This window comes from Pogoniulus pusillus, chromosome 29 (assembly GCF_015220805.1).
Source record: "Pogoniulus pusillus isolate bPogPus1 chromosome 29, bPogPus1.pri, whole genome shotgun sequence".
Classification (NCBI taxonomy): Eukaryota; Metazoa; Chordata; class Aves; order Piciformes; family Lybiidae; genus Pogoniulus; species Pogoniulus pusillus.
This window is the reverse complement of record NC_087292.1, coordinates 17,604,112-17,631,038: the sequence shown is the minus strand read 5'-3', so window position 1 is coordinate 17,631,038 and position 26,927 is coordinate 17,604,112. Positions and strand designations below refer to the sequence as shown.

The window sequence follows — 26,927 nt, the reverse complement described above, 5'->3', positions numbered from 1 at the left end:
CCAGAGAAAGGGAGAGAGGCTCACTCTGCAAAAGGCTGCAGCCTGGCAGAGGGGCAGGGGCCAATGGTGAGCAGCCGGCAGTGGCTTGAGCAGGACCACGCTGCCAGCAGTGAGGTGCTGGCACTGGGCAGGAGAACCAGGCTGTGGTCACAGCCTGAGCAGCATCACACAATGACAGGGGCTGGAAGGGACCTTCTGGAGCTCATCAGGTCTGCCCCCCCCCCGCCAAGACAGATTCACCCAGACAAGGCCACCCAAGAACACATCCAGGTGGGTGTGGAATGTCTCCAGAGATGGAGACTCCATCAGCTCTCTGAGCAGCCTGCTCCAGGCCTCCAGCACCCTTAAAGAAGTCTCTCTTCATCTGTGCTGGGAGCACAGGAGACTCTTGTGGTGGCACAGGCTGCCTGTTGGCACTGGGCCGGGGCAGCAGGAGGGAGCCTGGGTGGGCAGCCTGGCTCTGGGCAGGACACAGCTTTTCATTCTGCTCCACAAGGACCATGCTGGGTGCTTCCCTTTGAGTTTATTACCACTAATGATGTTAGTCCTACGTTAATGAGAGTGCAAGAACAAAATGCCCATCGCTGCCACCTGGCCAGGGCTGCAGCAGCAGTGCAGGGGGCAGTGGAACCACCTAGCAGGGTGGTAGGGCTGGTGGGCACAAACACAGCTCTGCTCCCATGGGATGCTCCAAGCAGAGCTGCAGGGAGCTTCCCAGCTGTCCTGGGCAGACCTGGCTGGCCCCAGGAGGGGTCCTGCACCCCGGGCACAGGTTGCTGCACACCTAGCAGAGGCTTCATGAGCCTCATGAGGCTGGAGCCAAAGTTGTTGCAGTCTCACGGTGGGGGCAGTGCTAAGACTGGGAACTGGAGGGCTCTGGGGCTGAGGGCTGGGCACGGGGTCTCAGCAGCCCACCTCCAAGCGGGGGCTGTCCCATCCAGTTGGCGACTGAGACCTCCCCAGCTAGGCAGAGCCAGCCCCGAGTGGAAGGGTTTGGCTCTACTTGACGTTGGCTTTAGCTGGACTCTTGGTGTGGTGGTTCTCCAGGTAGACAATCTGGGGGGGCTTTTCGGGGGGACAAGGTGCTCTGGGACCCTGGAGGTCCCGGGGCAAAGCCAGGCTCGCTGCTGGGCTCTCCTCAGTGGAGTTCTGTGAGTCTGAGTCTTCGGAGGAGAAGCTGCTCTGGCTGGAGACCTGGAAGTACTGAGTGGCTTCTGCCCGCTTCTCTGCAGGCAGCCCCCGTGTGCCAGGGGCTGAGGCAGTCCCGAGGGGCACAGAGGGGGTGCACGATGGATCAGCACCCAGAAAACGTGCCCGGGGAGGCAGGGTGAAGGGATGCCTCTGAGGGGGCTGGCTGTGATCCTGGGCGAGGTGTCCTGCCGCTCCCGGGCTGGCTCTGCCCTCGGGGCTGGACAGGGAGGTGTCAGCAGAGCCGCGGTGGGGGGCACGGTGCCCCTGCCCGCGGGGCTGCGGGGAGCTCGGCTCTGCACCCAGCGTGGGGCTGGGAACGCTGCTGGCCTGGGGCTGGCCTGGCCCCTTGGCCCTGGGCGCTGGCTGCTCCCCTGGCCCCCGGCCCCCCAGCACCCCCTGCCTGGGGCTGGTGGCTGCCTCGCAGAGTGGAGCTTCCTGGCGAGGGGCTGCAGACCCTGAGCCGGGGGGGCTGCAGGCATCTCCCTGCCCTTCAGCTTGTGCTCCCCGGGCCTCCTGCAGCTCTGCCAGCATCTCCTGCAGGACCTGCCGGGTCTCCTGGTACCTGTGCCGTGCCTCGGTCCAGGCTGCCAGCCCCTGGCTGCTCTGCATCCTGCGCACCTGAGCCTTCATCTCCTGCAGCTTCTCCAGGGCAAACTCCACCGACAGCTTCTGGAAGGAGCTCTGCAGGCACTGCAGCTCCTGGCCCTCACCACGCCGTGCCCGGGCCGGGCATTGCCCGCAGTCCAGCTGCAGCCCTGCCAGCTGGGGAAGGGGACAAGAGCAGCTGCTGCCACGGGTGCCCTACCGGCACCGCTCCCGCGGGAGAAGCTCTCGGGCACCTACCTTGCTGGAGACGCAGCCGAGCTCCCGCAGCAGCTCCTGCTCCTCCTGCCGCCGCTCCAGCTGCCCCAGGAAGCTCAGCAGCTTGCTCTGGAACTGCGCCGCAGCCGCCCGCAACGGATCAGCCTCGGGGGACGCCGCGGCCCGGAGCTCCGCCGCCTCCTGACACAGGGCCAGCCCCTGCCGGTACCGAGCCTGCGGGGGTGGCAGGGAGGAAGAGGCTCCGTGCTCAGGGGTGGCACTGCCCGGCCGCGCTGGCATGTGTGGCAGTGTCACCAGCTGAGCTGCGTGGGAAAGGTCTCACAGAACCATGGAACCGGTCGGGTTGGAAGAGACCTCCGATGTCGAGTCCAACCTTCAACCCAGCACCACCAAGGCCATCACAGCCTGTCCCTAGGTGCCACAGCCACAGGCTTCTCAAGCACCTCCAGGGATGGAGGCTCCACCACCTCCCTGGCAGCCTGTGCCAGGGCCTGACCAATCTCTGAGCCATTGAGAAGAACTGAGGGCTGCCCAAATCTCTGCTCTGCCCTGGCCTCGCTCTGAACACGACCAGCACCATCCTGCCCTGAGCCTTGCCTCATCCTCCCTGTGGCACCTTCACTAAAGAGCCTCCATCTCTGGGGGTATGGGAGGAACTGATGCTGGGCACCACCTTATCTGCTGCCTGATGGGCATCCAGGCTCTGCAGCCCCATGGGAGGAATGGGGCTGCAAAGGATGAAGTGCAGAAGGGATCAGGAACGGCAGCTCCAGCCCACAGCACAGCAAGGAGCAGCACAACCCTCCCCTCACCAGGGCAGGGTGGTCTCAAGATGCCAGCCAAGCTGGGCACAGGAGCTGCAGCTTCAGCCAGCCTGGGGACACCTGGCTGTGCCCAGAAGCCTCACTCCAAACCTCATCCCAGATCTAACTCTGTAAGGATGTTTGGTGGATTCTAACTTGGCATTCCCAGCTGAGGTGTCCAGAGCCACCTCCCAGCACTGCTGGCAGCAGTGCCCCAGCGGTGCCTGTCACAGATGTCCCCTCCCAGCCTACCGTTGCCTGGATGAGGAACTCATTGAATCGCTCAGCAGAGCCCTGGGAGCTGTCAGGGTTTGGCTCCTCGGTGCCCATCTCCTGCAGCCGAGCTGCTGCCTCTCCATCCATCCAGCAACCCAGCTGCAGGGAAGAGCAGATCCAGAGGTCAGGTGGCATCAGACACCCCATGGCACCCCCCTTTCCTTTGCCCAGCCAAGCACCCCACCCCAGGCGTGGTCACAGCTCAGGCAGCTCTGCTGTTCTCCAGGCTTCCTTCACCGTCAGAACCTGCTGTGCCCAAAGTGCTTGGCCCCAGGAACAGCACCCAGGACAAGGAGGGCAGAGCCAGAGCAGCACCCCAGGGACCCACCGTGCTGAACTCCGCCTGCAGCTCCCGGGCCTTGCGGAGGAGCTGCAGCCACTGCAGGCAGCCGTTGGACTGCGACACCAGGTGATGGAGCTGCTCCTCCAGCTGGCTGTAGAGCCGCTCGGCCAGCTCCGTGCTGCTCCTGGTGGTGGGGAGCAGAGCGGGCATCAGTGCTGGGTGCTGCTGAAGGTGCCAGCCGAGTCGGCTCAACAGGGGGCATGAGCTCCGTGGAAGCTGGCACTGGTGCGTGGCTGTGTGGGCAGCCAGGGAGCAGGCAGGCAGTGACCCAGGACGTGTGGCTGGTCAGAGCCTGGGTGGTGTCCAGGCCAGGAGCCAGCTAAGAGACCTCCTCCACATCCTCAGAGCCCACCTGGGGCCCGAGGGCTCTCGCTGTGGTGTGCTGGGCACCGAGCTCCTAAGCCCTGCACGCTGGGCATGCTGCAGAGGAGCACTCTGGCCCTGGAGTTGCTGGGCACCTCCTCGTCCCAGGGAGCAAGAGGGCTGCCTGGCCCAGCTGAGCACAGGGAGCAGAGGGAGCGGTGCTGTGCGTGCATGGACAGAGGGCAGGACAGTCCCGGGGGTGTGCAGCATTGCCAGCCAAGCGCGGCGCGGCCGGTCCCGTTCGGCGCGGCCGGCCGGTGGCGGCACCGTCGAGGCTTGGCCCCATCTAGTGGCTCTGCCTGGCCCCAGCCTGGAGGGTTCGCTGCAGGCTCTGCCAAGCAGCACTGGAGCGAGGCCTTGGGACATCAGAAACGTCCCCCCCGGGAACTGTGCCCCCTCCCCAGGCGGCACACCCTGCACGGGGCTCTCTCTGGCATGCCAGCTCCAGGCTGGGAGGCAGTTGGCAGGGCAGGAGGCAGCAGAGTGCGGCCCTGGGCTGTGCTGCTGGGGACGCAGATGGCCCTGGGGAGGTGGTTCTGTGGGCAGCAGGGGAGCCAGGGGTGCCCGGCATTGGCACCCTCGTCCCGGCAATGCCAGCCCCTCCTACCTGACGTGGGCCGAGGCGCGGAGCTGGGAGCTCTCCCTGCGCAGCCTGGCCAGGACAGAGCCCCCCTGGCGCTGCAGCTGCACCAGCTGGGGGTCGCTCAGCACCCTCCCCATCAGCGCCTGGTGCCTCTGGATGCAGGCAGCCACATCCTGCGGAGGGAGGGGGGACAGGGCTGTCACCTGGGTGCTCACCGGGCAGCTCCTGGGCCAGCACCCGGGGGCCCGAGGGGCAAGCAAAGGGGCCAGGCCCTTGGCCAGGAGTGCCTGGCTGGGACAAGCTGCACCCTGTTTTGGGGACTGCAGGGGTGGAAGCCTCAGCACCTGCCCCCCACCTGTGTCCCTGCCAGCTCCTCGGTGCCATGCAGCTCCTGGATGCAGCTCTGCAGCAGCTCTGACGCCTGCCTCAGCGCGGCCACAAAGGGGTCCAGCTTCTGCCAGGGGAGACACAGCAGGTCAGTGGGGCTGGGGGCAGGAGGGCAGCCTGTCTAGAGGAGGAGGAGTGGTGCCAGGGAATACCATGGGGTGCTGGGTTAGGGCCGAGGAGGAAGGAGCATGGAGAAGGATGGGCAGGAGGGGTTTGCCCTGCTCTACTCGAGGCTTTTCCATCCCCTCCCCTGGGCTTTCCTGATGCTTTCCCTGCTGTTTTTCCAGGGATGAAGTCGTGTGTGGCATGGGGTGGCCTGGCAAGGAGGTGAGGTGATGGCTCACAGCGTGACAGTGGGCACAAGGGACACCTCGGACTGGTGAGGCCATGGCTCACTGCGTGATAGCGGGCATGGGGTGGAGGGCAGGTTGGGGAGGTGAGGTGATGGTTCAGGAGGTGGTAACAGACACAAGGGGCAGTGCAGGGAGGTGAGGTGGGCATGGGGACAGGCTGGCAGACACAAGGGGCACTGCAGGAGGTGAGGTGGGCATGGGGACAGGCTGGCAGACACAAGGGCAGTGCAGGGGGTGAGGTCACAGCTGAGGGCAGGCTGGCAGACACCTGGAAGAATTGCACCCACTCGCCGTGGCAGTAGGGGAAGGACCCCTCCAGCTCCGGGCTCAGCTGGGAGCTGTCCACGAAACGGCCCAGAGCCCGCAGAGATGCCAGGGTCTCCACCTGTGGGGAGGGGGCTGTGAGCACCGTGCCACTGTGCCAGCTCTCTTCCCAAAGTGTGTGTGTCCGTCCCAGGCCCCTCGGCCAGCCCACCCTGCCAGGGTGACAGGTACAGAGCTGTGGCCCTAGGAGCACGGCCCAGGGCCATGCCAGGAGAGCCATGCCAGGTATGCCAGCCTGGTAATAGTTCACATTGCATTGAGCAAGCCCAGCAGCAGTGGGCAATGAACCCCTTCCAGTCTGGACTTACACCAGTGCCTGTTGGGAGGCCACTGGAGGTAGCTGGGACAGCACTTGGCTGTGCAGCACACCAAGCCCAAGGGCCTCATCCTGCACCTGGCACAGAAGGACCTGCCCTAGCAAGGTGGTGCCCTGCCTGGAGCCCCTGAGCAGCGGACTGGGGGCTGCAGGTGAGGGGACAAAGTATCCCCCCCAGGGCAGGGAGCTCCTTTCAGCTCAGCTCTGCTGCTCCCTTAGGAGACAGTGTGGGGGCAGGGGGAGGGACAGGGAGGGGCTCACCTGTGCCCCGGGCACCCTCTGGCGGTGGGCAGGCAGCTCCTTCTCGGCCAGCAGCAGCACGCTGTGGATGCAGCCTGGAGCGGCGCTCTGAGGGAGGCAGGCGAGAGTCACCGTGGCAGAGTGCCCACAGCATAGCCCGTGGGGAAGAGCCACCGCAGCAGACCCACAGCCCTGGCGTTACCCACTGTGATGCCAGGGCTCGTTTCATGGGGAACGGTAAAAGGGCATGGTCTGTGCCAACGCAGTCATGCCCAGAAATCAGAGTTAGCAGCAAGGGTGGGAACAAAGTGGCAGCTGCTTAAACACTGCCAGACCTACAGAGAGTTGGCACCTGGGCTGGGGAGGAGGCAGCCAGAGGGGCAAGGGTTTGCCAGGCCAGGTGCAGCCAGGAACTGCCATGGCAAACCTGCACCATGGCACCAATGGGCAAAACCTGGGAGTGAGGTAAAACCGAGGCCAAGGCACCAGGGCTGCTGGAGAGGCTGCTGCCAGCTGGGCATCATAGTGGGCACAGAGGAGCCTCTGAGGTACCTCGAAGGGCAGGAGCACTCATTCCTGGGAAGAGACCTCCTGGCATGCCCATGGCACAGGGATGGGACTGGGCATACCTGGGCAGAGCGGAGGGCAGAGAACAGGGCAGGAGCTGGAGGCTGCTTCCTGGCATCCACCACCACGGTCAGCCCTGAGTCCTTTGCTCCTTGCCTGGCAGGGGGAACACAGCAGGAGGCAGATGGCACCAGTTAGAAGTGAGACACGAAGTGGGGGGTCCCTTCCCTCTGGCAGGACCCCTCAAAGCCCCCTCCCATGGCTCTGTGCCCCTGGGCAGCAGGGTGAGGGCAGGGAGGAACCAGCAGCCACCAGTTATAGGCTGAGCCCTCTGGGATGCCCCAGCCGAGGGCAGTGCCAGTCCTTCAGACTCTTGGGTAGAGGCATGGCACAGGGGTGGCTGCAGGTGGGGCTGGGGATGTGGCGAGGACATGTGGGATGTGCCCAGACCAGCTCGTGCCGGGTGGTGGGCATCCATTCCAGCTTGGCCCAGGCACTGCCCAGGACCCCGGAGGCAGGAACCATCTGGGGGTCTCCTGCAGGTCCTGCTGGCCCTTACCTGGGCAAGGAGCAGAGGTAGAGGATGAGTCTTGCCAGCTCACTGCCCGAGCACCACGCAGCTCCCCAGGCACTGCCACTGGTGCTCACCTGCAGCAGGGCCCTGCCCAGCCTGTCCGAGCTGCCTGCAGGAACAAGGACCAGTGACCCCCTCCAGTGCCCAATGCCAACTTCAGCCCTGAGCAAGCCCCCGGAGGGCTCCCATCGGCCTTGCTGCTGCTGGCCACGCTGGGTCAGCTGCTGAGGGGTGCAGGAGAGGGCTCTGCCCTGGCTTGGGGGAGGCTCTGCCCCAGCTCAGGAGACTCAGCCCTGGCTCAGAGAGCTCTGCCCGAGTTAATCCTGTGCCGCCCTGCTTCAGTCCCCTCTAGGTGGGCAATGCCAGGCCACGAGGGCTCTCAGCACCAACGGCAGCCCTGGAAGTGGCAGGGCAGAGGCTCTGGGGAGGCTCTTACTGGGAACTGGCCGAGCTTTGGTCGCTGTTTGTCAGCTCCTGGGAAGAGGCAGGGGCCGAGCGCTGAGCGCCTGGCAGGCGCGCAGGGAGCAGCCTCACTGCCGCGGAATGGTGTGGGAGGCTCGGCCGCAGCTGGGGCACTGCCGGGGCAGCCTTTGTCTGCTTCGCCTCGTTCCCCCCTCTGCCCGGCTGCAAGGAGGTTCTCCTCCCGGGAGCTTTCTGGCCCTCCAGAACTCCCCTCCCCCAGCAGCCCTCTGCTTCTCCTCCGCAGGCTTCCCCCAGCACCCCCCCAGCGAGCTGCCGGTGGGTACCTGGCAGGCACACGATGCCCGAGCGCAGCAGCTCGGCGTGCAGGTCCTGCCAGGCTGGTGGCGCCTGGGTGCTGGGCAAGGAGGGACTGTTCTTGCAGCTGGTACTTTCAAGGGGCCGTTCCTCTGCTGCGTCAGTACCTGCCCACGGGGATGGAGAGAGAGCAGCTGGTGATGCGCCACGGGGCGGGGAAATGCCCAAGCTCCCGCAGTGCCCGGGTGGGCACCCAGCCCTGCTCGACTGGTACCTTTCCCAGCTGGCTTGGCTCTGCCCATGCGGGGTGAGTAGATGGCAGACACCTTCTTCCAGGCCCCCTCCTGCTGGCTGGGGGCTTTTTCATCCCCGGGGGCTGCCCCAAGCCGGGAGCCCCTCAGGAAGGAGAACTTGTGACTGGAGCCCATGGGCAGCCGGGGGCTGCCCTGCTGTGCCCGTCCCTCCGCTGGCATCCCGGGACTCGCTTGGTGGGGATGGTGGGTGAGGGGGGTGGGGCTGCCAGCCCCCGTCCCGCGCTGCACGGGGGTCTCACGAGGGGTGGCAGGGGGTGGCTCGGGGCCGGAGCTGTCAGACTCCTCCAGGATGGCATCCATCAGCCCGGGGCCGAAGCTCAGAGGGTTCTGCAGCGCCGCCAGGTAGGAGTCGCGGGGGCGGCACCGTGTGCCGTGCGTGCCCAGCTCCTGGCCCAGCTTCCTCTCCAGGCAGGGGGTACAGGGCCCCTCCTTCGAGCTTGATGCCCCCACACAGGGCCGGGCATCTGCCCCTTGGTCCCCATTTGTCCTGGCGAGCGTTGTCTGGGCCCTGGTCCCCATCGGCCCCACCAGGGGGGCAGGTGGTGGGGACCTGGAGAGGAGGTCCGGCTGCCCCTGGGAGGAGTCGAGCAGGTCCACATACTCCCCCTCCAGGTTCTGGCTAATGATCTCGTAGAGGCTGGGCATGGCCAGCAGGGCTGGCGCCTTCTGCTGCCCCACCTGCTCCACCTTGATCAGGCCTGGGTATCTTCCCTGGCTCGGCTTCCGAGGGCTGACCTTGCAGCCCGGGATGGTGCCCGCGACATTGCCGTAGGGCGCCGAGACGTCCACCGCGCCGCGGGGCAGGGTCATGCTGGGTGCCGCCAGCTCAGCTGCGCTTCCAGGAGCGGGGCCGTGCTGGCTGCTGCCACCTCCGCCTTTGGGCTTGTCGATGAACTCGGGGGTGGCAATCCTGCCCCAGGGCAGCGGGGCCACGCCGCTCTCGGTGGCCACCAGGCAGGTGCGGAGCGGGGCTGTGTCCCGGGCGCTGTTGATCTCCTCCAGCCACTCGTTGGTGAAGAGCAGCGGGTAGGCGGCCTCGGGGACTGGCGTCTCCTCCACCCTGCTCAGGTCCCGGGACAGGTGCTTGAGGGTGATGCGGGCAGAGTGCTCCTGGCAGGGCTCTGCCTGCAGGTAGAAGTCCCCGGGGCGCAGCAGCAGGGGGTTGAGCGGTGCCAGGTGGACGACCACCTTCTCGTGGAGACACAAGGGCCAGCCTTCGTGGAGAAAGATGCAGTTGAAGTAGGGAGCCTGGTGGGGAGGAAGAACACAGCCTGTGAGTGAGAGCCCCCGGCAGCTCCGTGCCCTCCTGGCCGGCCCCTCGCACGCTCACTGCCCAGCTCTGTGCTTCTCTGATGGGACTGAAGAGCCCAGGGACCTGGTGGCACACCCCTGAGCCGAGCCACAGCAGGGTCCTGCAGTCCCACCCCGAGCCTGCAGCCGTTCCCAGGGTGCTGAGTGCTCCCTACCTGCTAGCAGAGGGCAAACCCCAACTGCAGCATCTCTAGGGCTGCGACGAGGTGACCTGGCTGTGCCCCTACCCTTATTGCAGGGACTGCATGTGCCAGGCTCTGTGCCCAGAGCTGGGGACACCACGGTCCCCTCTGCAGTGAGGGAACGGGGACAAGGAGGGAGCCATGCATGGAGGGAGCCTGCAGCCTGGCACGGGGCACGGCTGCACAGGGTGTCACGCGTGACGGCAGCCCCCTCGATGCCCAGGAGCGTGGCACAGGGGCACGGTGGCCCAAGGGGAGGTTGGCTTACGCAGGCAGCCTGCCGGACGTGCTCGAAGAGGCGCTTGGCCGGGATGAGGAACTGGAGCAGGCAGCAGAGCCCATCCCCGCGGAAGCTGCTCTCCAGCAGCCGGAACACCTGGCCCAGGACGGTGGGGGCCGTGGCTTCGAAGGGTGGGTAGAGGGCCTGGAGGGCACTCTGCACGGCTGCGTCCAGCGACCCGGGGTCCTGCGGGAGGAAAGCGGCACCGGTGGGGAGAGCGGCCCCGCAGCGGGGTGCCGCCCGTGCCCCGGAGCCTGTGCCCACTGCCATCTCACGCAGCACCGCGTCTCTGCCAGCTCCGGGTACGGCCGCGCTGGCAGTGCCACCAAGCTCAGGAGGCTCCAAACCTCCTAGGGCTGTAAACCGGTGCGGAACCGGGTGTAGAGCACAGCGAGCGCCACGCACCCGAGACCACGGGCGCGGGCAGGGTCGGTTCCCAGCACTGGGCTGCGGTTTAAGGATCCTGGGATGAGCCTCGGGACGAGCGCTGGGTGTGCGGAGGAGCAGCAGCAGCAGCCAAGGGGTTAATCGAGCCAGCCGCGGAGCGTGGGGATGTGCCGGGCTCAGCAGGAATGCAGCAGCGGATGGGAGGAAGGACAAACATCTGAAGACGGATGGAGTGCTCGGATCAGACTCATCGCCGAGCTCGCCAAGCTCCAACGAGTCCCGCAGCCGTTCCTGGGAAGCCCTGCCAGGGTCCGGCCCCCTCCCCTGCGCGCTTCCAGACCACGTCTGGGACACTGGCCCTATGGGCAGGGCACTGGCTCCGTGGGCAGGATGCTGGCCCTGTGCCACGCATGGGCTGGGGGTTCCAAGCCTGCTCTCCTGGCTGCGCAGGGCCGGCTGGCACAGCGGGCATCCGGCGGGAGCCGTCAGACGGCTGCCATCAATCCCAGCCGCGGGTGACCGTGGATGTGGCTGCCTAAGTGAGCCCGTGGGTGAGAGGGAAAGAGAGAGACTTCTGCAGGTCCTCGGGGCGGGGGGGGGGGCGTGTTTCTGTTTCCATTGGCCACAAACCAGGCTGGGGCAGGTGGGCAAATGGTGCCATGCTGCTGTGGAGAGATGCTGGTGCCTGTGTGGTGCAGGGGCAGGACCAGGCTGTCTGCCCAAGGATCTGCTGCTCTGCAGTGTGGCATCTCTCCTCTTCCTCCTCTTCTTCCTGCAGTGCTGCCTCTGCCAGCTGCTGGGTACCAAAGACCAGCCAGGCCCTGCACAGCCGGCAGCTGTGGCTCACCACTGTCCCTGTGCTTCTGGACTGGCACCCAGAAAGTCAGGTGGGATCGGCTGCAGGTGGGCATTGGTTTCAGGTAACTAATCCACAGCCTGGGAGTCCATGTGGAGACAAACTGGCCTCAGTTAATTCATCTTAATGAGCTGTAATGAGCTTTAGCTAACAAACTTTGCAGTCGTGCTTTGGGTGATGCTTGACTTCTCCTCATGTCTCCACACAGAGATCTCCTGCCCCTGGCCCTGGCAGGAGAAGCCATGGAGCCTGGGCAGAGCAGGAGGAGAGCAAGTCCCCTCTTGGTGCCTTGATCCACAAGAGCAGTCCTCCGCCAGGCTTTCTGCCCTTGGCAGTCATCTTCTCACACAGCTCCGAGGAGGAATGGGAGACCTTGCTGTGGAAGAGCCCAGCTGCAGGATGAAGCCAGCTCCTTGTTCTTGCCTTGCTCCCAAGCACCAAACCTGGCTGGGCATCCACCACCTCCCTGCCTGGCACCCCCAAGCTCAGCTCCTGCCTTGTCACAGCACAAGAGTGAGGAACCACCACCTGCAAAGGGGCATCTGTCCAGCTCTTGGTGACACTGTGAGGAAGGGACCAGCCTTGCCTGCACTGACCTTCACCAGAGCTTGCTGCCCAGGGTCACCCTGCACAGCCCTGGCATGTCCCAAAACCAGCTCCTTTGGACCCAACTCAGCTCTTACCAACCAAGTTCCTGTGCACCAACAAAACAGCCAAGGAGAACAGAAAAGGAAGCCAAATGCCCCCAGAATGGGCAGCAGGTGATGGGCAGCCCCAGCCCCTCCCCAGCTTGGCCACGCCACTGGGAAAGGCTCTGCGTGGTGTGGGGGTACAGACCATGGGCTAGCAGGACCAAGGTGCTTCCAGCAGCCCCCTCCTGTGCCCAGAGTCTCTCACAACACCACCCCCAAGCCCCAGCGCAGCCTGCCCAGGTTCATGGCATGCACAGCTCAGCTCCCTGCCCGTGCTCCCGAGCCTTGGTGGCTGGGGAGAAGTAGCCTGAGTTTGGGTAAACTCAGCGTCTGGGGTCCCCCAAATCACCAGCAAACCCCAGCAGAGCCATGTGCCAGGGGCTGGACAGGCCGAATGAGCCCAGTCCCCTCTCAGTGGGATGAAGCTGCCCAGGACCGCATCCGGCAGTGGAAATCACAGGAGCCAGCACCGGGAGAGAGCAGCCAAGGGACGGAGACACCAGGCACAGCCCCGCTCCTGCCGAGGAGGGTTTTGGCTTATGCAGACTGAAAGGTTTTCAGTGAGTGCCACAAAGCCCTGCATCGCTGGAGGAGGGGAGACTTGGGGTAACCACGGCGGCAGCTCCGCATTCCTGGGAGAAGCCGAGGCCAGGCTAGAGCCAAAAGCAGCCAATTAGCCCCAGCCAGCTGCAGGGAGGGAGCGAAACAAAAGGCATCAGGGAGCAGAGGGAGATTTACATTTGCAAAGCCATTTCCATTTTAATCAGCCCAAGTGCTGTTAGGTGGAGATTGATATTTCTCCCCAAGCACACATCTCCTCCAGCTGCTTTACACCAACCAGCAGAGCTGGGAGCTGGGCTCTGGCCCTACGGTGCTGGGAAGTGGTTTAACTCCTGCCCAGCGCCGTGGGGTGACTCAGCTCTGTCTCCTTTCTCCCTCCAGCTCAGGAAGGAGTGAGGTTGGAGCTCCAGAACCGGCCCTGAATTAAAATTCCTCTCCCTCTGGCCGTCAGCAGCTTTGGCAGGACACGAGGAGGAGGCTGAGGAGCAGCCCCAGAGCTCGGCAGAGCATCGCCAGGAGCCAGGGCACCGACGTGTGCCAGCTGCAGGGACGACCGAGCCGGGGCAGACCCGGGGAGCCGCCTGTAGCTGCGCACCAGGGGCACACAGCAGGACCCACCTGCTGTGCCCAGACCCCTGCCAAACCTTGCATGGTGGGCAGCAGCCCCACATGGCCCTGCCCAAGCAGCTGCTGGCCTCCTCCATCCTTTTCATACGGCCTCCACCTTTACACCTGACCTCCAGCTTCACTTCTGCCCTGCTCTGCCTTTGCTCCCCACCTCCCCTCCCCACCGTCTCTGTGCTCTTGACCTCTAACTTTTCTCCTGTCCTCTACTTTCTCTCCTGACCTCCATCTCCACATTCGACCTCTACGTTCACTCTCGCCCCCCTCCACCTTCTCATCCCACCTCCGCCTTTGCGTCTGACCTGTTGCACCTCCACACCCGACCTCCTCGACCTCTGCTCCAGATCTCTTCCACCTTCACCCCACCTCCATCTTCTCCCCACCCCCTCCACCCTCGCTTCCGATGCCCGCCCCGTTCCCGGGAGGCCCCGGGACCGGCAGATGCCCGCAGGAGCCGACGAGAAGGGGGGAGGAAAGCAGCAGGAGTTCATTACCATGTCCACCGGGCAGCGACAGAGACACCGGGGGGGCACCGACTCTCCCGTCCCTCCTCCTTCTCGGGACCGGGCTCCGCTCCGCCGGCGTCTCAGCCCCGAGCTGGGGGCGGGCGGCCCCGGCCCCCCTGCCCCGGCTGGCTCCCTCCGCCTCTTCTGGTGGGAAAGGGAAAAAAAAAAGGAAAGAAGGAAAGAGAAAGAAAAGGCGAAGAAAGAGCGAGAGCGGCGGGGCGGGCCGGGGGAGGGGGCTGGCGGGGGGCGGCTCGGGGAACGCTGCCGGGACGGGGCGGGGGGGCCGGGATGGGACGGGAAGCGGGGGACGGGACGGGGCAGCTCCCGCCGGGTGTCTCCCAGGCGGCGGCTCCGTCCTGCCGGGGGGATCGTGGAGCGTGGGATGGGGGCGTGTGTGCCAGATCCCCGCAGATAAAAGCCCCGGCAGGAGGACGCGGCCCCCGCCGCCCCCCGGTCCCGGGAACAGCTCCGGGGATGCTCCAGAGCACCGGGAAAGGCAGCGCCGGGGGTGAACGGCGCTTGTGGCTCCCTCCGGTTAACTGCAGCCAGCCCAGCGCCGGTCCGGGCTCCCGCAGGGCTGGTTTGTTGCCCACGCCGAGCTCGGGGGTCTCGTTTCTGAGCTCCCCTGGAAGCTCAGCAGGAGGAAGAAGCCTCTCGGGGCTCCTGGGACGTGTCAGCGGCGGCAGCAGAGCTGGGATGGGGCAACCAAGGCCGTACAGAAACAACCGACCCAGGGGCCAAAGACAGGCTGGGGCTGCCCTGAAGCACCTCGGTGCCACTCGGCCGGCCCTGGGCTCCTCTGCCCCTGGGCACCGCGACCAGCTCTTGGTCCAGCCCTGCTCGGCATGGGATGGGAACAGAGCTGGGACAAAGGGCAGGACCAGGGATAGGACTAGGACAGGAGACAGCACCAGGGCTGAGACAGGACACAGAACCAGGGACTAGACTGAAACTGGAATGGTGCTGGGACAGAGCAGGACAAGAGATGAGACTAGGACAGAAGACAGGACCAGGGATGGGACCAGGCCTGGGACAGGGACAAGGGAGAGAGCAAGTGAAGGGACTGGGGCTAGGACGTGGAACAGGAGCAGGGCTGGGATGGAGCACATTCGTTCAGGGTTCGGTGGGTGGCTCGGGGACAGGCACCGGAAAGCAGCAGAGCAGGAGGAGGCACAGCTGGGCTGGGCTGGGCTGCTGTGGGGGGAGGACAGCGCTGGGGGAGGGCTCTGCCTCGGCTCACCACTTCCCGGGAGCTACAGGAGCCCTTTCACCGCCAGCACAGCTCACGAGTGCCGCCAGGGCTTAGCACCAGCGCTGCGTGGGCAGAGGCTTGGCAGCAGCGTCCGGCTCAGCCCCCTGCGCGGCTCCAGCCCCGCTGGCAGTGCCACGGCTCTCTGCAGGGCTGGCCCCTGGCTCAGGCCCGCTCCAAGCCGTCTGCCTGGGATCCCTCAGGCAAACTGGGGCCTGCTGGGGCAGCCCCTCCCAGCCCAGCGGCAGCCAATTGCTCCTCTAATTGTGCTGTTTCACATACTCTGCTCCAGCCTTTTTATAGCCTCCCCAGCACCGGGGGAGCATGAGCTCATGCTCCGACCGCCTGCCATTGCCTGGTTACCTCTGAAACGAGCCCAAGAACTTCCCTTGGCTCAGGCACCTTCCGACGGGCAGCAGGGCTGGGCGAGGAGGCTGCGGGCGGGGAGGAAGGCAGAGAGGCTGACCGGGTCCTGCACCGGCAGGTAGGATCCCTCTGTGGCACTGGTGAGCAGGAGGGGAAGGATGCAGCGCCAGGAAGGACCCACCCGCCCCAGAACCGTGGGGTGCCTGAGAGCAGCAGCTCACAGCCTGGCCCTGGGGTGCTCCTTTCACCCTGCAAATGCACCCAGCGTGGCCAGGTCCTGCCCTGAGTCCCCTGCAGCACTCCAGAGCAAGTGCCTCTGCCTCCCCTCTGCCCTCAGACAGCTTGGGGGTAGGAGCTGGGGTGCTGGGGACCAAGCCTGTCCCTCCAAAGGCAGAGGCCCCCGGAGGCCACCCGGCTGCCCCGACCCCACGAGCTCACCCTCCTCCCTTGCTCCCTTTCCCCACGCTGCTGTTTGTCCTGAGCAGCTGCTGGGACAGGCTGCCTGTGGCCTCCTGCCCCGTCCCTCCACAGGCACAGAGTCACCATTCAGACCCCTCCAGGCTCTGCCCGAGGTCACCATTCCTGCACTGCTATTTTCTCACTTTTCTGCATGGTCATCCCCCCTGGCTCTGTGTCCTCTTTTGTGTCCCGGGAGGCTCCCAGCCCTCGTGTTCCGAGTGCAGCCAGAGGAGCCTGCCTGTCTGTCTGTCTGGGGGCCACGAGGACAGCAGGCACTGAGAGGCCTGCAGGGTTCTGCACTTTGGCCACAACAACCCCAAGCAGCACTGCAGGCTGAGGCCAGAGTGGCTGAGAGCAGCCAGGCAGAGAGGGCCCTGGGGGTGCTGGGAGAGAGGAGCTGAAGAGGAGGCAGCAGTGCCCAGGTGGGCAGCAGAGCCAATGGCATCCTGGGCTGGCTCAGGAGCAGTGTGGGCAGCAGGACAAGGGAGGTTCTTCTGCCCCTGTGCTCAGCACTGCTCAGGCCACCCCTGGAGTGCTGTGTCCAGTTCTGGGTTCCTGCATTGCAGAGAGATGTTGAGGTGCTGGAAGGTGTTTGGAGAAGGGCAGCAAGGCTGGGGAGGGGCCTGGAGCACAGCCCTGTGAGGAGAGGCTGAGGGAGCTGGGGGGGTGCAGCCTGCAGCAGAGGAGGCTCAGGGCAGAGCTCATTGCTGCCTGCAGCTGCCTGCAGGGAGGCTGTAGCCAGGTGGGGTTGGGCTCTGCTGCCAGGCAGCCAGGGACAGAAGAAGGGGACACAGCCTCAAGTTGTGCCAGGGCAGGTCCAGGCTGGATGTTGGGAGGGAGTTCCTGGCAGAGAGAGTGATTGGCATTGGAATGAGCTGCCCAGGGAGGTGGTGGAGTGTCCATGGCTGGAGGTGTTGAAGCCAAGCCTGGCTGGGGCACTTAGTGCCATGGTCTGGTTGGTTGGGCAGGGCTGGGTGCTAGGCTGGGCTGGGTGAGCTTGGAGCTCTCTGCCAACCTGCCTGATTCTATGGTTCTGTGACTCTCAGGCTGCAGCACTGGTCCCGAGGGCACCCCAGGACTGTCACCAGGATTCTGGAGTGGAGGAAGGGTGAGTGTGGTGAGCCCAGCACCTGGGATGGTCTCCAGGGCTGGGGGCCTGCTGGCAGCCTCATTGCTCATGGCCCTGCCCCTCCACCGTGGGTCCTCACCATGCTGTGCCAGATCTGGGGTGTTGGTCGAGGCTGGCACCAGATGCTGCTGCTCTGGCAGAGGGTCACACTAGATCTCTCGAGGTCCCTTCCAGCCCCCTGTGATCAGCAGAGACCTGTGCTGGCTGGGAGCCCTCCCTGCTCCAGGGCCAGCTGGGGATGGGTCCCAGTGAGCCTGCAGCTGGGAGAAGAGCAGTGGGGGAAGCCCTCTGCACCCCTGTCTGCCCTCAGCTGCTGCTGGATCAGAGGCTGCCAGGGGCAGGAAGGTGGCAGTGGGCAGTGCCAGGCCGGCAGCCACTCTGCACACGGGGCCGGGCAGGGGCTGCAGCTCCCCTGCGGCTCCCTGCTGGCAGCCTGGCACCGAGCCTGGCCGCAGCCACTGCGGGGTCAGGGACAGCTCTGGCGGCCGCGGGAGCTGCTCAGAGCCTGGTTCTGTGGGTGGCAGCGGGGCAGGGCTGGTTGTGTTTCTGGCTGGGCACTCCCCAGCTCCTCCCGGAGCCCAGCCAGGGCTGCTCTCCCTTTCCCTGCCAGCTGCTGGGATTTCCCCCGCGGTTCCCCACTTGCTGTCCCCACAGCTGCAGGGCACAGCCCTGCCTACTGGCAGCAACGCCTCTGCCACCAGCAACGCCACTGGCACACGCTGCCCGGGCCTGGGGAATTCCCGGGCTGGCTGTGGCACCGCAGGAGGTGCCCGGATCTGCTCACCAGAGACAAGCACCTCTGAGTCTGCTTGCAGCCCAAGGCACCGCCCCTGCCACGCTGCCCTGCACCTGCCAGAGGCCCTCCTGGGCACAGCTGGGTGCAGCCAGGCCCCCAGGGCTCACCCAGGAAGGGGCTCAGTGTCGACTAAGCCCAGCAGACCCAGGCTGGAGGCTGTTTGGGATGGAGCAGAGCCCAACCCTGACCTCCACGGTCACCCCAGGAACCCCAGCACACAACTCCGGTGTGGTTTGGGTCATTGCACCATGCAGGACATGGAGGAAGAGCTGTGGGCAGGAGGAAGAGCTGCAGGCAAGAGCAGGAACTGCCTGCACATGCTGAGGAGTGTGTGAGGCCAGAGGGCAAGCCCTGACCTGGGGAACAAGGGGTGGCCTGGGGGCAGCAGGCTGCAGGTTCTGACCCACAGCCCTGGCCAGGAGAAAGGCAAGGGACAGGAGCCTCCTGCAGCCCCTTGCCCTCGCAGCTGGTGATGGCCCTGGCTGCACATGCAGCCCTGGGGTGGGACAGCCCTTCCCTGGCAGGGCAGCCCCTGGGCTCCAAGGCAGGCAGGGCAGCCCCAAGCTGTCAGAGCAGCCCCCAGGCTCCAGGGCAGGGCAGCAGCCCATCAGGGGAAGCCTTTTGCCCTGGGAAGCTCAGGACAGGCAGGGGAGGGTTTGACACTCAACTCCCTGCTGTCCTCCCTCACAAAAAGCTTACCCAGGGCCTGTCCCTGTGTCCAGCCTTAGACGTGGCTCAGCTATTCCCCCTGGCAGGGTTCATGCCCTGTGAAGAGCTTCTTCAGTTGAACATTTGCTCAGCTCCAGGAGGACACTCTCTGCTTTTGCTTCCTCTCTGTGCTGCTGACCCCTGTAACATTTCATTTCTTCTCATGGAAAGAGGTTCTGGTGCCTGAGAGCTCATCCTGAGGGTCTCACACACTGGTTTGTAACAGTCCTGCTGAGATGTGCTGCCTTGGCAGGGAGGTTTGAGGAGCTTCTCCTCTGTACTGTGCAAGACCCAGCAAGGGCAGAGGCACTGTGGAGGCTGCAGGTGGGGATTTGGCCCTTTACCATCCCCCTCTGCTCTTGGCTGCTGCTTTCAGGGCAAACCAAGCTCTGCTCGGGGGCTGCTGGCCCTCGGGGCTGGATCTGGGCTGCCACTGATCACAGGCTGTGGCTGCTGTTTGGATGCCCACGGGACACAGCTCTTCCCTGGGTGGTTTGCCCATCAGCAGCAGACCTGCTGGGCTGCTGTGCCCTTTTCCTGCCCAGCCACGGCCACATGTGTGAGCCTGGTGGCTTTTGCTGTGTCTCTGCCAGGCCCCTGCAGGTGACCCCATCCAAAACCCGGGGGAAGGAAGGCAGAGTGGCTCTGACTGCTCCACGGGCCACATTCCTGCACCCACCCCACCCCTGGGGGTCTCCTGGGGCTGCAGCATTGCTGCTTGAGCAACAGCTGCACTTCAGCAGGGCTCTCCTCAGGGATGCTGCCCCTGGCAGCCAGGACCACCCTGGATCCAGCCCCACATCTGCCTGCATCAGCGGCGCTGAGTTTCCTGTGCTGCTCCCCCGAGGGGAAATGAAAGTCACTGCGGTCATTTCTCCTTCCCTCAGCTCCCTCCTGCAGCCTGTGGGCAGGATTTGGCCACCCCAATCTTCCCCCTCGCTCCTGCCTGGCTGCACCCAGCCCCAGCCACCCTGGGGGCCGGGGCGGAGCCCCTCAGCTTTTGCCCTCGCTGCGGCTTGTTCCTGCTGCGTCGCTGCTGCGGTGCCTCTCCAAACCAGGGGCTGGGTTTGGTTGGCCCCTTGAGCCCCACAGCAGCCACCCAGCCCAGGCAGATGCCCCTTCCCCAGCCCTGAGGGGCGTGGGGGCACTCTGGGGTCTGCTGCCATGGGCTGAGGAACCACCACTTGCAGTTCGCTGTGCCCCAAGGCTGCTCCGGAGTGATAGCAGCAGGAACCCTGGGGGAGGTGTGTGGGGCAGCAGGGCTGGCAGGTGGCTTGGGGGCACCTTGGGCTCTTCCCAGCCTTTGCTTGGCAAAGGCAGAACCCACGGCAAGGAGGCGGCCCCGTGGGAGGAGCTGGCAGTGCCAACGCTGTGCCAACGGCAGCTTTGCCTCGCCGGGCACCTGCCCCTGCTGCAGGCAGGGACCATCTGCAGCCCACGGAGACGGGGCCACTGGGCTGCTGTCTCCTGGCTTTCACTGGCCCTTTCCAGCCTGCCAGGAGAGCTGCTGGTGTGTGCCGGGCACAAGTGTGCCACGCTGCGCAGTGCCACGGGTGCAGGTGCCAGCGGTGCAGAGGAGCAGGGCAGTGTCCCGGCAGCACGCCCTGGGGGACGCCCCCTCGGGCTGTGGCAGCGCCTCTGGACACCTCCCTCGCCCGTGGTTCCCGTTTTGGCAGGGGTATAAAAGCAGCGTGGGCAGGGAGAGCCTGGCAGCAGCCTGGCACCGCGGGGCAGGCGGGATGGGAGTGCAGAAACTGGCAGTGGCTTGCAGCCTGCTGGCTTTGTGCCTGGCCACCACTGGGGCCACCACCAACCCTGGCTTCGTGGTGAGGATCACCCAGGCTGGCTTGGACTATGGTGGGTTTGGCTTCTGCTTTCCCTCCTTGCAGGTGTGCTGGTGCCCGAGGGGCAGAGCTGGGAGCCTGGGCAGCGGCCGCGGGGCCCCGGGGCAGGTCTCAGGGGGCTGCACTCACCTGCAGCTGGAGGAGGCGCAGGGCTGGCAGGGCTGGCACCGTGTGCGGGCAGCTGAGCTGCGAGCGGAGCGGAGGGCGGAGGTGGTGGCTGCGGGGCAGTGACGGAGATGGATGGCACCGAGGCGGGCAGAGCCCTGGCGCTGCAGTGGGCTGGAACTGACCCCCAGGAGCAGCTCATTTAACCTGCGGGGCAGTGGCACACGATCCCCGCCCCAGATCGGCCATGGATGCAGCCCCAGCTCCCACCCTGCTGCTCCTGGGTCCAGCCTCGTCCACCAGCTCTGGGCACCGAGCGGTGCCGTGCCCAGGACCTCCCCACGCCTTGCAGAACTGGGAGCTCTCCCCAGTGCCAGCGCCTGGCCACCGCCTTGCCCTGGGGCTTGCGGGCAGCAGGCGTCAGGGAGCTGCCCGCAGGGCTCCGCGCCTGAGATTAGCCTCGGCGATGGGCAGGGAGGTGGAGAGCAGCCAGGGCAGCGCCGGGACGGTCCCTTTAACCCTTCCGTTGCCACTTGGGGCGCGCTGCCAGCTGCCGAGGAGCTCTTGGCCATGAGGCTCTCCCTCTGCCCCCCGCAGCGCACCAGCAGGCGATCAAGTTCCTGGAGCAGGAGCTGGGCCAGCTGAAGCTGCAGGACATCTCGGGTGACTTTCGTGTCCTGCGCGTGGGCAGGGTTCACTATGAGATCTCCAGGTGAGCCCTGCCAGCGCCCCAGGGCACTGCTGGCACGGCAGCTCCCCTCCCTCTCTCCCTCCCTCCCCGGGCTCCCCTCTAAGGTGCCTTTTCTCTCCCTCTTCCTCTGTTTCAGGCTGTACCTCCGCAGCTTCCAGCTGCCACACTCCTCCATCTCCCTGGTGCCCAGCGTGGGCCTGCAGGTCTCCATCTCCAACGCCTTCGCCGAGCTGGACGGGCACTGGCGGGTGAAGATCTACTTCATGTGCGTGCCCACTCCCCTCGCCCTGCCCGGGCACTGGCACGGCCTCTGCCTCTCCCCCCCTGGCTCTGCCCTGGGTTTTCTCTCCTCCCTCATGCTCTGGGCAGCTGTTGCTTCACCCTCTGCAGATGTGCTGAGTTCTCTTTCCCGCAGCTGGGCTGCAGCTCCAGGCCAGGAGCCCCGGGGGCGGGCAGGAGGCCGTGTGGGAGCCGCGGCCACTCGTGACCCCTCGGGTGTGAGGAACAGTCCTTTGGTCCCTCTCAGTTTGCTTGCACCTTCCTGAGCACCTGTAGGGACAGAGCTGAGCCAGGGCCAGCGGTGGGCAGAAGTTGCTGCTGCTCTGGCAGCCACTGAGATGCATCAGCCAGGGCGGGAGGAGAAGCAGTGGGCACCGGAGGGGCTGTGCAGGAGCCCTGCTCCATCTCCCCCACTCGATCCTCTCTGTCTAAAGGTCACCTCTCCTGGGGACTCTGCTTCCCCTGAGCTTAAAAAGCTCTCCTGGGAGCTCAGGAGACAGCTCCACCCCTGCTGCCCTGGGAGGCCCTCCCCAGCACTGGGCACTGAGAAGGGTCCTCCTCTGCCCCTCCCCTCCCTGCAGCCGGGACCACGGCTCCTTTGAGCTGAAGGTGGAGAACGTCTACATCAAAATCAGCCTGCAGCTGGGCAGCGACGCCCTGGGGAAGCCAACCGTGGACACCTCAGCCTGCAGCGCCCACGTCTCCAGAGTCCGCGTCCACTTCTCGGGCAAGCTCGGGTAGGTCGCCCCTCTGCGAGGCCTGGGCATGCTGCCTGCTGCCCACCTGCCATGGCAGCCTCGCCCCCAGCCTGGCCCCAGGCCTGTGTGCAGGTTACAGGCAGCTCTGCTTGCAAACTGAGACCCCGAGGTGAACCAGGCGCCAAGCCAGCATGGCACTGGCATTGCCCAGTGTGCCCCTTCCCTGGGCAAACACTGCTGCAGCAGCCTCTGAGCTGGGGAAGGAAGTTCTCCTCTCTGGCTTTCTCTGCAGGTGGCTTTACAACCTCTTCCATGGTGCTGTGGAGTCCAGGTTCAGGAAGCTCTTGGAGAAGCAGGTAGGTTCCTCACCAGCAGCTAATGGAACACTGCAGCAGGCTGCCCAGGGAGGGAGCTGAGGCCCCATCCATGGAGGTGTCCAAGGCTGAGGCTCCACAGGGCACTGGACAACCTGCTCGAGTTGAGGATGCCCTGCTGATGGCAGGGGGGTTGGACTGGATGGCCTTTGGAGGTCCTTTCCAGCTGCTGCTATGAGACGAGTGGCAGGTGGCAGGGACCGGAGGTTTCTGGGGGGCTCTGGCCCTCCGTGGTGGCTGTAGGGGTGGGCACAGGCTGGGATGTAACTGGAGCCAGAGCCAGAGCTGTGCTGCCAGCCTGGTGCAGAGCAGAGGAACGGGCACAGCCAGCTGCAGCCTGCACAGCACCATCTGGCTCGGGCTGGATTCGAGCCCTGCAGCCTCTGCCAAAGCCCTGCGTAATCAGCTGCTAATTAGCAAAGATTCCACTTTCCATGTGGTCACTTAATTGGGTCTCACCCCCCGGCCAGCCTCACCGCGGCAGAAGGAATCTGATCGGAGCTGCCTTTGAACAGCCACGCTCCAGCTGCTCGGGGAGTGCTGGGGAGCAGCTCTCCAGCCTGGCTCCCAGGCCCTCCTTTTGCCAGGCAGCGCTGGGCACGGACTGGGCAGCAGTACTGAAGCCCTGGAGCAGGAGAGCGGCCCCAGAGCAGGAACAAGCTGTTAGCAGTAATTGCTACAAGGAGAGCTGGCAGCAGCTGCAGCCTCCCTGCGTCTGAACTCGCTCAGCGAGTTGGAGAGCAGGCAAAGACCCCTCCCACGGCAGACCCCACCCTGCCGGGACACCATCCCGATGCCAGGCAGTGGCTTTCCCATGGCCCCCAGGAGCTGTGGCAGCAGATGGGCTGGCAGCAGGAGTGGAACAGGGGAGCTAAAGCTTTTTCTGCTGCTGTGCCCTCTGGAAGGAGAGCGGCTCCAGGACTCTGAGGGCATCCCTGCTGCCCTCTGCACCTCCTCCCATCCCCCTTTGCCCCACGCAGGTTCCTCAGGGTCGAGAGGGGGTGAGGGGCGATGGGCAGGAGGGGGCAGGGGCTGGGAGTGCAGCTGCTCTGGGAGCTCAGCACAGCCTGGTCCCATCCCAGCCCTGGCAGCCTGCATCTGCCTCTCGTTCTCGCTGCACGCACTTGGGCAGCTTCGTGCCCCCAGTGCTGGGTGGGGGGCACCTGGGCACTGGGAGAGGCCAGTCACTGGGAAGGCACTGGGAGATGACCTGGGCACTGGGAGATGCCTTCCTGCCCCCCAGGTCTGCGAGAGCGTGGCCAAGTCTGTGCGCGGCAAGCTGCAGCCTTACCTCCAGACCCTGCCAGGTACCCGGTGGGGGCTGCTTGGGGGGGTTAGGGGTAGCTCTTCCTCGTGTTTCCCAGCCCTGAGGACAGGGCTGAACCTTGTGCCCACTATCCTGAGGTGCCACCTCCCTCTTGCTCACCTCTTTGCCTCCTGTTCTCCAGTCACAGCCAAGATAGATGCCCGGACCGGGATTGACTACTCCTTGGTGGCATCTCCAACTGCTACTGCCCAGTCCCTGGATGTGGACCTGAAGGTGAGAGGCTGCCCTGGCAAGGCTCCATGTGGCTGATGCCATCGGCACAGGCAGTTGTGGAACCAGCTTTAGGTGAACGCTGTTTGCCAGCTCACATCGGTGGCGTTGCCCACACCTCCCCCTCCCCCCTCCTTCACCTCTCTCCCTGCTCTCAGGGCGAGTTCTTCTCCCTGGCACACCGCTCTGCAGTGCCCTTCTCTCCGCTGCCACTGGCCTTGCCCCCGGACCACAGCCACATGGTTTACTTCGGAGCCTCCAGCTACTTCTTCAGCACCGCTGCCTTCGCCTACCACGCCTCCGGGGCGCTGGTCTTCGACATCACCGACGCCGTGGTGAGCACCGGGGGGGCGCAGGGGCTGCTGCGCTCCCTGCTCCTGCCGGGAGCTCCGGCGGCAGCTGCGGTTCCGGGACCGCTCACCCGCTGAGCTGCTGGCAGCGGTGCCAGGCGGCTGTTGGGCGCAGCAGCTTGTGCGGGCGGAAGGGCTGAAGTGGCTGGGAGCTCAGCCCTGCTGCACCGCCCCGGTGCGACCATTCCCCCCCCCCCCCCCCCCCCCCCCCCGCAGATCCCAAAGGGTGTCGAGTTCCACCTGAACACCACCACCTTCTCAGCCTTCATTCCCCAGGTGAGTGGCCCAGCCCTGCCTGCCTGCAGCTTTTCCCCTCTGCAAGGTGAAATCCCCCCCCCCGGGATCGGGGCTTTGTGCTGCTGTTCCCACCCTGTCCTTGCTCCTCTGCAGCTGGAGAAGATGTACCCCAACACACCCATGAAATTCAGGCTCTCGGCCCCCTCTGCCCCCTTCCTGAGCATTGGGCCTCAGGGCCTCTCCCTCCAGCCCGTGGTGGACGTCCAGGCTTATGCCATCCTGCCCAGCTCCAGCCCAGCTCCTCTCTTCCTCCTCAGCCTGGTGAGTCCCGGGGTGCTTTGGCTGGTCAGAGCCGTTGCCCTGGTGTGGGGTGAGGTGTGATGAGCACTGCTGGAGCTCTGCACTCTCCCCCCAGACAGGGAATGTCTCTGCTGTCATCGACGTCAGATCTGGGCACTTAGTCGGGAGCCTGAACGTGGGCAGGTATGGAGGGGAGCAGCCCGGGGCAGGGGGTGGCTGCGAGGTGCTCTTCTGGGCTCCTGGGGACAGAGGTGAGGTGGAGGGGAAGGTCCTGCAGGTGTGTAGCTGGTGTGCAGGGGTCTGGAATCAGAGTGGGAAGTGCTCCCTCCGCTGGGGCAGCCTCACAGCACCGCTGTCTCCCGGCAGGATAAAGTTCACCCTGAAGCAAACCAATGTCGGCACTTTCCAGGTGAGCTGCTCCGGACCACGGCCCCCAGCGTGGAGCTGAGGGCCTGCCAGGGGCCCGGGAGAGAAGGCTCATTGTCCCCTGCCCCCTACCCCAGGACCTGGGGTGCACCCAGGACCCCATACTGACCCCTTGGGCAGCCTGCAAGGCTGGAGAGCAGGATGCCACTGCCCCTCTCACCTCCCCAGCCTGGCCGCGCAGCGCCACTGCTCTCTGGCAGGGGCTGTGCCCATGCCAGCTCCTCCTCATCTCTTCTTGCCCTTGCTGCCCTCCAGTGCCTGCTGCTCAGCGGCCTGAAGCTCTTTCCCTCGCCCCTCCGCAGGTGCGGCAGCTGCAGTCGCTAGTGAACACCATTGCCTCCAGCATCCTGCTCCCGCGGCTCAATGGTGAGGACCTGCGGGGGGAGGAGCTGCTGGAGCCAGCCCTGCCCAGCCTGCTCCATCGCCGTGCGGCTCGGTGCGTGACGCCTGAGCTGCAGGCAGCTCCTGGGAAGGCTCCCGGCGCTGGGATGTCCACCCATCAGTGCAGTCCACGGGAAAACTGAGCCCAGCACACAGCCTAATGCGTTCCAGACTCCCTCCCTGCACGCCCCAGCAGGTTGGGCCAGAGTGGGGCTGGAGGCTGCCCGGGGGCCCTGACTGGGGGAGCTGGGGGGGGGGCACGGCGCAGCATGCAGCCCCCTGCCCTGCCGCGGGGCTTGGGAGAAATTGCCTCTGCCCACCCCCAGCAAGGGAACAGAGGGCAGAGGGGGGAGGAGGGGGCTGCCTGCCGTGCACAGCTCACCCTCCTCTCGCTCCAGCTCTCATCCCACCTCTTGCCTTTCCCAGAGAGGTTAGATCAGGGATTCCCTCTGCCGCTGCCCGACAGGATACAGCTCTCCAAGATCCTCGTCAGGTTTCACCAGGTGAGTGAGGACCACCCAGACCTGGCCAGAGACATCCTGCCCCCGCCCCGGGCTCCCCCTCCTGTGTCCCCCCGAGCTCCCCCCGCGCTGTCCGCCACAGGCTGGGAGGTGGTGGCAGGAGGGTGCCCGGTGGGGGTCCGGGCTCTGCGCCCCGCGGGCAGCACCGCAGCGCTCTGCAGCCCGGGGCGCGAATGTGCCAGGATGTCCTTAGGGGCAGCAGCCTCAGCCCCCAGCCCCTTCTCCCGGCACAGCTGCCCGGGGCGGCACCGGCGGCGCCTGCCAGGCTCCTCGCCGGGAGCCCTGCTGGGTACCGGGGAGCCGCGGAAGCCCTCGCGGTGGGAGGTTCGGGGCCAGCCCCAGAGGGGGTCGCGATGAGGATGCTGAGCAGTTAACTGCGTGTGAAAGGTCCTCGCAGCCCCCGCGGGGGCGCAGGGGCTGGCAGAGCCGCACGTTCCCGTCCCCGCTGCCTTCCCGAGAGCTGGGGGCTCCCGAGGAGCACGGAAGGCGGCTCCCGGGCCCGGCACAGCCACTTTTGCTCTCCCTTTCTCCCAGAATTTCCTGCTGCTGGGAGCAGACGTCCGATACCAGCCCCGGGGACGGAGATAAAGCGACCAGAGGAACCCGAGCACCAAAGATGGTCCCTTTAGCCCTTCCCTCCCCCTGGCCGCGTTGCTGGAGCTGAAGCCCACCGGTTCTGTGTCCCTCATCACTCGCTTCGAGGGGCAGAAGCACCTCGGGGCTTATCCCCGCATCCCCCAGCCGGGGTCTCACTACGAGAGACCCCCTCCCCTCCTGCTTTCCCTCTGCCAGGGCTGGCAGCAATAAAAGCGGTGGGCGCTGGGGGCCACGGCTGTGGCGGAGCTGTCGCTGTCTGAGCCTGCGGCCCCAGCCCGGGGCTCTTCGCAGGGGGCCAGGGCGCGGCC

At 65.7% G+C, this 26,927-nt stretch overlaps 2 protein-coding genes and 1 long non-coding RNA gene across 11 annotated transcripts in view; 2 read left to right on the top strand and 1 right to left on the bottom strand.

Annotated features, from left to right (window-relative positions):
- LOC135188536 (uncharacterized) overlaps positions 1–2,159 on the top strand; it is a 5,062-nt gene extending 2,903 nt beyond the window's left edge. Inside the window, exon 3 of the long non-coding RNA XR_010307736.1 lies at positions 1,831–2,159. This is a non-coding gene — a long non-coding RNA (uncharacterized LOC135188536). The remainder of the gene's footprint in view (positions 1–1,830) is intronic.
- KIAA1755 (KIAA1755 ortholog) lies at positions 504–13,644 on the bottom strand. The gene is made up of 14 exons (XM_064168010.1): positions 13,561–13,644; positions 9,935–10,132; positions 8,134–9,421; positions 7,889–8,026; positions 7,128–7,251; positions 6,631–6,724; positions 6,023–6,109; positions 5,390–5,506; positions 4,737–4,835; positions 4,406–4,554; positions 3,421–3,559; positions 3,069–3,191; positions 2,035–2,226; positions 504–1,953 (listed from the first exon to the last, which is right to left on the bottom strand). The coding sequence occupies exons 1-14, from the start codon at positions 13,561–13,563 to the stop codon at positions 1,000–1,002; spliced, it is 3,705 nt and encodes a 1,234-aa protein (XP_064024080.1). The 5' UTR covers positions 13,564–13,644; the 3' UTR covers positions 504–999.
- LOC135188535 (bactericidal permeability-increasing protein-like) lies at positions 7,845–26,859 on the top strand. 9 transcript variants are annotated; one of them, XM_064168014.1, is made up of 19 exons: positions 7,845–8,166; positions 11,112–11,236; positions 11,398–12,441; positions 12,824–13,719; positions 16,693–16,754; positions 20,826–20,940; positions 21,056–21,184; positions 21,780–21,935; positions 22,189–22,252; positions 23,514–23,577; positions 23,719–23,810; positions 23,966–24,142; positions 24,374–24,433; positions 24,548–24,715; positions 24,810–24,877; positions 25,061–25,103; positions 25,423–25,486; positions 25,928–26,004; positions 26,557–26,859. In XM_064168014.1, exons 4-19 carry the CDS (start codon positions 13,508–13,510, stop codon positions 26,608–26,610), a joined length of 1,605 nt encoding a protein of 534 aa, XP_064024084.1. In that variant the 5' UTR covers positions 7,845–8,166; positions 11,112–11,236; positions 11,398–12,441; positions 12,824–13,507; the 3' UTR covers positions 26,611–26,859. The 9 variants fall into 9 exon arrangements, with proteins under 9 accessions (XP_064024084.1, XP_064024083.1, XP_064024085.1 ...); XM_064168013.1 differs by having other exon boundaries at positions 11,112–11,253; XM_064168015.1 differs by having other exon boundaries at positions 11,112–11,950.
- The last annotated feature ends 68 nt before the right edge of the window (positions 26,860–26,927 follow it).